Source organism: Oncorhynchus nerka, linkage group LG28 (genome assembly GCF_034236695.1).
Source record: "Oncorhynchus nerka isolate Pitt River linkage group LG28, Oner_Uvic_2.0, whole genome shotgun sequence".
Taxonomy (NCBI): Eukaryota; Metazoa; Chordata; class Actinopteri; order Salmoniformes; family Salmonidae; genus Oncorhynchus; species Oncorhynchus nerka.
This window is the reverse complement of record NC_088423.1, coordinates 20,894,266-20,904,229: the sequence shown is the minus strand read 5'-3', so window position 1 is coordinate 20,904,229 and position 9,964 is coordinate 20,894,266. Positions and strand designations below refer to the sequence as shown.

At 40.0% G+C, this 9,964-nt stretch overlaps 1 protein-coding gene across 1 annotated transcript; it reads left to right on the top strand.

Annotated features, from left to right (window-relative positions):
* The first annotated feature begins 870 nt into the window (after positions 1–870).
* On the top strand, positions 871–9,681 carry chmp6b (charged multivesicular body protein 6b). Its single transcript, XM_029640127.2, has 8 exons — positions 871–1,113; positions 2,485–2,594; positions 7,822–7,909; positions 8,165–8,251; positions 8,815–8,880; positions 8,979–9,059; positions 9,299–9,383; positions 9,546–9,681. Exons 1-8 carry the CDS (start codon positions 1,051–1,053, stop codon positions 9,587–9,589), a joined length of 624 nt encoding a protein of 207 aa, XP_029495987.1. The 5' UTR covers positions 871–1,050; the 3' UTR covers positions 9,590–9,681.
* The last annotated feature ends 283 nt before the right edge of the window (positions 9,682–9,964 follow it).

Here is a 9,964-nt window from a genome sequence, read left to right as displayed (position 1 = left end):
GCTCTTATCCAGAGCGACTTACAAATTGGTGCAAAGACCTCATCCCAACTGTAAATTATTGTGGAGGAAGCATCATGGTTTGGGTGTGTTTTGCTGCCTCAGGGCCTGGACAGCTTGCTATCATCAACGGAAAAATGAATTCCCAAGTTTATCAAGACATTTTGCAGGAGAATGTTAGGCTATCTGTCCACCAGTTGAAGCTCAACAGAAGTTGGGTGACGCAACAGGACAACAACCCACAACGCAGAAGTAAATCAAGAACAGAAGAAAATATGCCTTCTGGAGTGGCCCAGTCAGAGTCCTGACTTCAACCCAATTGAGATACTGTGGCATGACTTCAAGAGAGCAGTTCACACCAGACATCCCAAGAATATTGCTGAACTGAAACAGTTTTGTGAAGAGGAATGGTCCAAAATTCCTCCTGATCGTTGTGCAGGTCTGATGAACAATGACAGAAAATGTTTGGTTGAGGTTATTGCTGCCAAAGGAGGGTCAAACAGTTATTAAATCCAAGGGTTTTTCCACCCTGCACTGTGAATGTTTACATGGTGTTCAATAAAGACATGAACATGTAGACTTGTTTGTGTTATTAGTTTAAGCATACTGTGTCTATTGTTGTCATTTTTGTTGTGAATTTTTGCAGAGATCCAGATATTTCCAAAGGGTTCACACACTTTTTCTTGCCACTGTAGGTAGACCGTGACTGGCCTCACACTCCAGTACAGTAGGTGGCGGTGTATGCACCCTAAAAGTTGGATGCGATCCGCCAACCCAATCACAAAAGAAGAACAAGGAGGCGCAGGACAGACTTGCCCAAACGAGAGAACCCCACTATTTAGATTGTCCATACCTGAATGCCGTACTTCCTGACTTTAGGGGTGTGGTTTTTAGAATTAGCTTCGCTGAAATAAACTAGCAAAGTAATAAGATATCTAGCCTGTCGACCGCTCTACAAATTAATTGTAGGCTTACGCAATGTTGTTCTGAGAAATAGACTTGTTTACAAGTCGACTCTTTAGTTGCACAGAGTGGCGGGGATGCGGAATCAAAATGGGAAACATTTTCGGCAGAAAGAGACGCACGCGAGTCACAGAGCAGGACAGAGCCGTTTTGGTGAGTAGCCTAACATTACTGTAGCTAGCTGCCCGTAGCCAACTATTTAGCAAGTCAGCCTGCTAACATAGTTACTATAGTTAGCTACAAACATGTTCCAGTTGGCTCTCTACCCACACTACCCAGATAGGGAATCGATTTATAATGTTAGATCTGCAAAGTACACTACATGACCAAATGTATGTGGACACCTGCACCTCGAACATCTCATTCAAAAATCATGGGCATTAATCTGGCGTTTGCACTCCCCCTTGCTGCTATAACAGCCTCCACTTTTCTGGGGAGGCTTTCCATTAGATGTTGGAACATTGCTGCAGGGACTTGGTTCCATTCAGCCACGAGTATTAGAGGTCGGGTACTGATGTTGGCATATTAGGCCTGGCTCGGAGTCAGCATTTCAATTCATCCCAAAGGTGTTTAATGGGGTTGAGGTCAGGGCTCTGTGCAGGCCAGTCAAGTTCTTCCAAACCGATCTCGACAAATCGTTTTTGTATGTACCTCGCTTTGTGCACGGTGGTATTGCCATGCTGAAAAAGGAAAGGGCCTTCCCCAAACTGTTGCAACTAAGTTGAAACACATAATCATCTAGAATGTCATTGTATGCTGTAGAGTTAAAAAGTCCTTTCACTGGACCTAAGGACAACCATCAATAACAGCCCCTCCACCAAACGTTACAGTTGGCCTATGCATTCAGGCATGTAGCGTTCTCCTGCAGCATTACATTGCGAGCATATTTAATACTCAATTAAATGGTGTATCATGCTACTCAAATGACACCCACATGTCAATATGCACGATAGGCTGGATAGTGCGGTCATTTCTCACAGTCAGTCCTGCAATAAGAGCTACGACGCTAATATTTGTGTAAACTCTCTACTCATTGACAACCACAGAACATTACTGTAGACTGTTACCCCATTTTCATTGATCCACAATCCATAGGTAAGGCTGTACAGTGAAATAGAGTTATGCCCCCAATGCAATGAAGTTTAATACATCCACAGTGCAATTTCAACTGATATAAAAAAATAAAAAATGAATTTAACATTGTCTATTGTTGAATTTTTAAAACATTCCAAACTTCTTTTGCGTTATCTAGTTCAGATATAGCATTTCACTAATTGTATCCGTTTGCATCATGTTCAATGTGACTTATTTTGAAGGCAAACCACTGATAACACTATTGTTACTCACACTGTTGTTTAAGACACACTGGTGGGTTAGGGGCAGTCTGACAACCCATACTAACCAGGGCTAACACCAAATTCAATTGACTGTACTGGCAAGCTAGACAGTAAACTGAAGCGATTTAGCGTTGTTGGAATACCACTCATTTCAATCACGTTAAAATTTCTGTCTTCTCCATTCCAGCAACTGAAACAGCAGAGAGATAAGTTGAAGCAGTACCAAAAGAGAATCACTCTGCAGCTGGAAAAAGAGAGGAATCTGGCCAAGCAGCTGCTGAAAGATGGCAAGAAAGAGTAAGGACCTTCTCTCACCATAAATAATGCCTAAAGTAAATGTCACTTTAAAGCGCTTGAGATTGAAAGCTGTCATGATCATACATTGATACATACAATTGAAGTCAGGAGTTTACATACACCTTAGCCAAATACATTTAAACTCTGTTTTTTTTTTTATTCCCTGTCTTAGGTCAGTTAGGATCACCACTTTATTTTAAGAATGTGAAATGTCAGAATAATACTAGAGTGATTTATTTCAGCTTTTATTTTTTTCATCACATTCCCAGTGGGTCCGAAGTGTACATACACTCAATTAGTATTTGGTAGCATTGCCTTAAACAATTTAAACTTCTTATGGCGGCAGGGGCAGTATTGAGTAGCTTGGATGAAAGGTGCCCAGAGTAAACGGCCTGCTCCTCAGTCTCAGTTGCTAATATATGCTTATTATTATTAGTATTGGATAGAAAACATTGAAGTTTCTAAAACTCTTTGAATGATGTCTGTGAGTATAACAGAACTCATATGGCAGGCAAAAACCTGAGAAGAAATACAAACAGGAAGTGAGAAATCTGAGGTTGGTCGATTTTCAACCCAGGCCCTATTGAATTCACAGTGGGATATGGATGAAGTTGAATGAGGCTTCTACTGTGTTGTGGGACTGAATGAGTCGGGTTACTGGCAGAGAGCCATTTCCTGGTCACGTGCATTTCGCATGATATCGACCTGCGTTTGATTGCTTCTCTAGACACAAAGGAATTCTCCGGTTGGAACTTTATTGAATATTTATGATAACAACACCCTAAAGATTGATTCTATACTTAGTTTAAAATGTTTCTTCGACCTGTAATATAACTTTTTGACGTTTTTGTCCGAACTTATGCAGGACCTGCATGAGCATTTGGATATGTGTACCTAACGCGCTAACAAAAGTAGATACTTGGACATAAATAATGAACAATATCGATCAAATCAAGCATTTATTGTGGAACTATGATTCCTGGGAGTGCATTCTGATGAAGATCATCAAAGGTAAGGGAATATTTATATGCTTTCTGGTTTCTGTTGACTCCAACATGGCGGACAATTGTATTTATTGTGAGTGCCCTCTCAGATTATTGCATGGTTTGCTTTTTCCATAAAGTTGTTATTGAAATGTGACACCGTGGCTGCATTAAGGAGAGGTATATCTATAATTCCATTTGTATAACTAGTATCATCATCTACATTTATGAGTATTTTTGTTGAATCGATGTGGCTATGCAAAATCACTGGATGTGAACGTAACGCGCCAATGTAAACTCAGATTTTTTTATATAAATATGAACTTTATCAAACAAAACATACATGAAGTTCTATGAGTGTCATCTGATGAAGATCATCAAAGGTTGGTGATTAATTTGATCTCTATTTGTGCTTTTTGTGACTCCTCTCTTTGGCTGGAAAAATGGCTGAGTTTCTCTTTGGCTTGGTGGTGGCCTAACACTATCGTCTGTGGTGCTTTTGCTGTAAAGCCAATTTGAAATCGGACACTGTGGTGGGATTAACAACAAGATTACCTTTAAAACTGGTGAAACTGAGTCAGGTTTGTAGACCTCCTTGCTCGCACATGCTTTTCTGCCCGTACCTTTTCTATAGGATTGAGGTCAGGGCTTTGTGATGGCCACTCCAAGACCTGAACTTCGTTGTCCTTAAGCCATTTTGCCACAACTTTGGAAGTATGCTTGGGGTCATTGTCCATTTGGAAGACCCATTTGCGACCAAGCTTTAACTTTCTGACTGATGTCTTGAGATATTGCTTCAATATATCCACATAATTTTTTACCCTGATGATGCCATCTATTTTGTGAAGTGCACCAGTCCCTCCTGCAGCAAAGCAACCCCACAACATGATGCTGCCACCCCTGTGCTTCAGTTGGGATGGTGTTCTTCAGCTTGCAAGCCTCCCCTTTTTCCTCCGAACATAATGATGGTCATTATTGCCAAACAGTTCTATTTTTGTTTCATCATACCAGAGGACATTTCTCCCAAAATTACGATCTTTGTCCCCATGTGCAGTTGCAAACTGTAGTCTGGCTTTTTTATGGTGGTTTTGGAGCAGTGGCTTCTTCCTTACTTTCAGGTTATGTCGATATAGGACTCGTTTTACTGTGGATATAGGTACTTTTGTACCTGTTTTCTCCAGCATCTTCACAAGGTCCTTTACTGTTCTGGGATTGATTTGCACATAAGTACGTTTATCTCTAGGAGACAGAACGTGTGTCCTTCCTGAACAGTATGACGGCTGTGTGGTCCCATGGTGTTTGTACTCGCATACTATTGTTTGTACAGATGAACGTGGTACCTTGAGGCATTTGGAAATTGCTCCCAAGGATGAACCAGACTTGTGGAGGTCTACAATATTTTTTTTCTGAGGTCTTGGCTGATTTCTTTTGAATTTCCCATGATGTCAAGCAAAGAGGCACTGAGTTTGAAGGTAGGCTTTGAAATACATCCACAGGTACACCTCCAATTGACTCAAATTATGTCAATTAGCCTTTCAGAACCTTCTAAAGCCATGGCATCATTTCTGAAATGTTCCATGCTGTTTAAAGGCACAGTCAACTTAGTGTATGTGAATTTCTGACCCACTGGAATTGTGATACAGTGAATTATAAGTGAAATAATCTGTCTGTAAACAGTCTGTAAATTACTTGTGTCATGCGCAAAGTAGATGTCCTAACCGACTTGCCAAAACTATAGTTTGTTAATTAACAAGAAATTTGTGAAGTGGTTGAAAAACGAGTTTTAATGACTAAGTGTATGGTAACTTCCACTTCAACTGTACCGACATAACCATTCAAAGTTTGGGAAATGTCCTTGATTTCTGAAAGAAAAGCAAAAAAAAATGTCCATTCAAATAAAATAAAATTGATCAGAAATACAGTGTAGACATTGTTAATGTTTTAAATGACTATTGTAGCTGGAAACAGCTGATTTAATGGAATATCTACATTGGCGTACAGAGGCCCATAATCAGCAACCATCACTCTGTGTTCCAATGGCACGTTGTGTTAGCTAATCCAAGTGTATCATTTTAAATGGATAATTGATCATTAGAAAACCCTTTTGCAATTATGTTAGCACAGCTGAAAACTGTTGTCCTTCTTTAGACTAGTTGAGTATCTGGAACATCAGAATTTGTGGGTTCGATTACAGGCTCAACTCGTCAGTCTATTCTTGTTCTGAGAAATGAAGGCTATTCCATGCGAGGAATTGCCAAGAAACTGAAGTTAACGTACAACACTGTACTACTCCCTTCACAGAACAGCGCAAACTGTCTCTAACCAGAATAGAAAGAGTGGGAGGCCCCAGTGCACAACTGAGTAAGAGGACAAGTACATTAGTGTCTAGTTTGAGAAACAGACTCCTCACAAGTCCTCAACTGGCAGCTTCATTAAATAGTACCTGCAAAACACCAGTCTCAACTAGAGGTTGACCGACTGATTTTTCAACGCCGATACCGATTATTGGAGGACCCCAAAAAAAGCCGATACCGATGAATCGGCCAATTGTATCTTTTCTTTTTTTCTTTATTAAATGACGATTACAACAATACTGAAAGAACAATGAACACTTATTTTAACTTAATATAATACATAAAATCTATTTAGTCTCATAAGTATTGAAACATGCTCAATTTGGTTTAAATAGTGCAAAACGTGTTGGAGAAGAAAGTAAAAGTGCAATGTGCCATGTAAATAAAATAAAAAGCTAACGTTTAAGTTCCTTGCTCAGAACATTTGAAAGTTGGTGTTTCAATATTCCCAGTTCTTCAATATTCCCAGGTAAGAAGTTAGTTATTATAGTAATTATGACACGTCGACTATTTCTCTCTATACCATTTGTATTTCATATACCTTTGACAATTGGATGTTCTAATGGGCACTTTTAGTATTGCCAGCCTAATCTCAGGAGTTGATAGACTTGAAGTCATAAACAGCGCTGTGCTAAGTATTGTTAAGAGCTGCTGGAAGATGCAGTAAAGTTTGAATGAATGTTTATGAGCCTTCTGCCGCCTACCACCGCTCAGTCAGACTGCTCTATCAAATCATAGACTTAAATCTGGAACCATTCCATATTTTATTGAATGGGTGGCAACCCTCAGTCTTTATATTGCTGTTACATTGCACAACCTTCAATGTTATGTCATAATTATGTGCAATTCTGGCAAAGTAGTTCGCAACGAGCCAAGCGGCACAAACTGTTGCATATACCCTGACTCTGCGTGCAATGAACCCAAGAGAAGTTACACAATTTCTCTAGTTAATATTGCCTGCTGACATATTTATTTTAACTAAATATGCAGGTTTAAAAATATATATCATTTTGTGTATTGATTTTAAGAAAGACATTGATGTTTATGGTTAGGTACATTTGTGCAACAATTGTGCTTTTTTTTTGTTTGTTTTTTTGAGAATGTGCTTTTGTTAAATCTTCCCCCGTTTGGCGAAGTAAGCTGTGATTCGGTGATAAAATAACCGGCACCGCATTGATTATATGCAAAGTTGAGCAAGCTAGTTAACCTGGTAATATCATCAACCATGTGCAGTTAACTAGTGATTATTTTGAAGATTTAAAAAAAATATTTTTTTTTACATAAGTTTAATGCTAGCTAGCCACTTACCTTGGCTCCTTGCTGCACTCGTGTAACAGGTGGTCAGCCTGCCATGCAGTTTCCTCGTTGAATGCAATGTAATCGGCCATAATCATTGTTATGAAAACGGCCCTGATTAATCGGCCATGACATCTAGTTTCAACGTCAACTGTGAAGAGGTGACACCGGGATGCTGGCCTTCTAGGCAGAGTTCCTCTGTCCAATGTCTGTGTTCTTTTGCCAATGTTAATCTTTTCTTTTTATTGGCCAGTCTGAGATATGGCTTTTTCTTTGCAACTCTGCCTCTTTACTATTGACGTTGAGACTCATGTTTTGTGCAAAGCTGTCAAGGTAAAGGGTGGCTACTTTGAAGAATCTCAAATATACAATATATTTTCATTAAACACTTTTTTTTTACTACATGATTCCATGTGTTATTTCATAGTTTGGATGTCTTCGCTATTATTCTACAATGTAGAAAATAGTAAAAATAAAAATCTTGAATGAGAAGGCGTGTCCAAACTTTTGACTGGTGTACTGTGTATGTTATTATTTCCAATTGAGTATATTGTATTGCATTTTCTAACCTTTCTGTATTTTGATTTCAAACAGGAAGGCCCTCCTCTTGCTCAAAAAGAAGAGATACCAAGACCAGCTCCTAGACAAGACGGAAAACCAGATTAGCAACCTGGAGCGCATGGTAAATAGTTGAAACATTTTTCAAACATTTACTCTCACACCACCAGGAATAGTATAACATGGTAATTTATTCATTACTGTAACATGGGATGTATTGCACCGTAGCAACAATGTTCACTCTAAACAGAAAACGCTTTGCAACAATAACAATATTTTTTTAGATATGTCCCTCTGTTTCGTTTTGTTTGCTTCCATTTGGTTCCGAGTGAATACCCACCTGTACTCAACTAATGCTTTCTAATCGTGTTTTCTTTAGTGTCAAGACATTGAGTTTGCCCAGATTGAGATGAAAGTCATCGAAGGCCTTAAAGTTGGAAACGATTGCCTGAAGTCATTGCATGAGGTATGTGAAGGTATCAGAGATCTAAGTTTGTTCTCTATGCTTATGACATAGATGGGTAGCATACTGTATGTGTTTTTCCATAAGCCATCAGTAAGATAAATAGGTTGCTCAGGGTGTTTTCACATGGATTTCGGTACCCCCGTTCGGTTTCTTGGAGCATTTGTGAGAGTTCTACAGAATAAGTTTAGCTTTCACAACACCTGAAAATAACTGTTTCAGGATGCAACTTGTCAGGCACACATTCTACATGACGTTGGCGAGCTAGCTTGCTTGTAACGGGCACAAAGTTTCACTTGAATTGCGCTGCCGACTCTTAATACCTGGTTCTCCTGTCCTGGATGTTGGACCTGCTACTCGTGCAGGGTTAGTTTCAGCCAAGGTTTGTTAGCAGTATAGTGTGGATCAGGCTACTAAATGCTCCAGCATCCGCATCGTACAGGGGATATGTGAAAGCTCCCTTAGTTACCTTCATTGCATCTACAGTCCAAATAGCATTCCACATGAATAATCCATGGCTAAAACATTGGCTTCCCTGTACTTACTGTTTTGTTCTTTCGTATTAGGCGATGTCCATCGAGGATGTGGAGAGAATTATGGATGAGACCCAAGAAGCCATTGAATACCAGAGGGTAAGGGCCCCACTGTTTCTTTTTACAGAGGCGTTGCTATCTTACTGAAATTACTGTATTTTCTTGATATTTATTTGTACCTTTTGATCTATCTTCAGGAAATAGATGAGATGCTGGCAGGTTCCCTGACACAGGAGGATGAAGATGCTATACTGGCTGAACTGGAGGCCATCACTCAGGTCAGTAAGAATTATTCAACAACTACACTGGCTGGCAAGGCAGAAACCATCTCATCATGAGACTGTCAACCTGGACAGTATCTCTCTGTCAATAGAATGTTCTATTTCATACAAATGGAAGGTTCTATTTTGTGGACTAGAATGTACATTTCTCTGCTCAAGTCCCTCCCCCATTTCTCTGTCTTTCTCTTTCTTATTATTCCTTTCTCTAAAACCTTGATTTGTTATTGTATGTGTAGGGAGACCTTGACCTACCAGAGGTACCTGATGAGTCCCTGCCTGAAGTCCCAGAGACAGCTGAGGAAGAACCAGAGCCAGGTCAAGGTTAGACTCCTCAGATATGTCAACATGCGGAATTACAATGAGGGTTAATTTAACGTTGAAAATGTGTTCAGATTTGGATTTAGGTTGAATACTCCACCAGTTGTAATAGACTATGTGATAATTAGGAGTCATTCTGAGTCTGTCTGCTTGTCTTTATTTCAGAGAGACCGAGGAAGAAGCAAGAACGGGAGATGTTGGCTGTCTAGAAACATGTTTGTTTGCCAGGGGACTTGGTACGCCGGCCACTATATCCCCCTCGTAGGGGTCTCATGCCCCAACCACCCCAAACACACAGCCACAGAAATATTATCTTCACTCACTGGAAGCAGAAGCATCTCTTCCAGTCCCTCACCGTCAAGACTGATGCTCCTGGTGCCCTGCTAGTCCTTGGTCTTCTGAGCCCCACTATGGCTCTAGGGCTCCTCTGGACTCAACAACCCTATCACTCCAACCATGGACATGGACCTTATTTTTCAGATCATTGCCTGCAGGTTCTTTCCTATTCTTTTTATGTTTAGGGCCTATTTTGATTGTGCCTATTGCTTAAGTCCCTTGACAGGTGTGTTTTTTTGTCTTCTGTG

Excerpts from the sequence above, each read along its gene's own strand:
- chmp6b (XM_029640127.2), top strand. The coding sequence starts at position 1,051 with ATGGGAAACATTTTCGGCAGAAAGAGACGCACGCGAGTCACAGAGCAG. Across the intron at positions 1,114-2,484 it reads AGCAGGACAGAGCCGTTTTG|CAACTGAAACAGCAGAGAGA; the intron begins GTGAGTAGCCTA and ends TCTCCATTCCAG. Across the intron at positions 7,910-8,164 it reads TTAGCAACCTGGAGCGCATG|TGTCAAGACATTGAGTTTGC; the intron begins GTAAATAGTTGA and ends TGTTTTCTTTAG.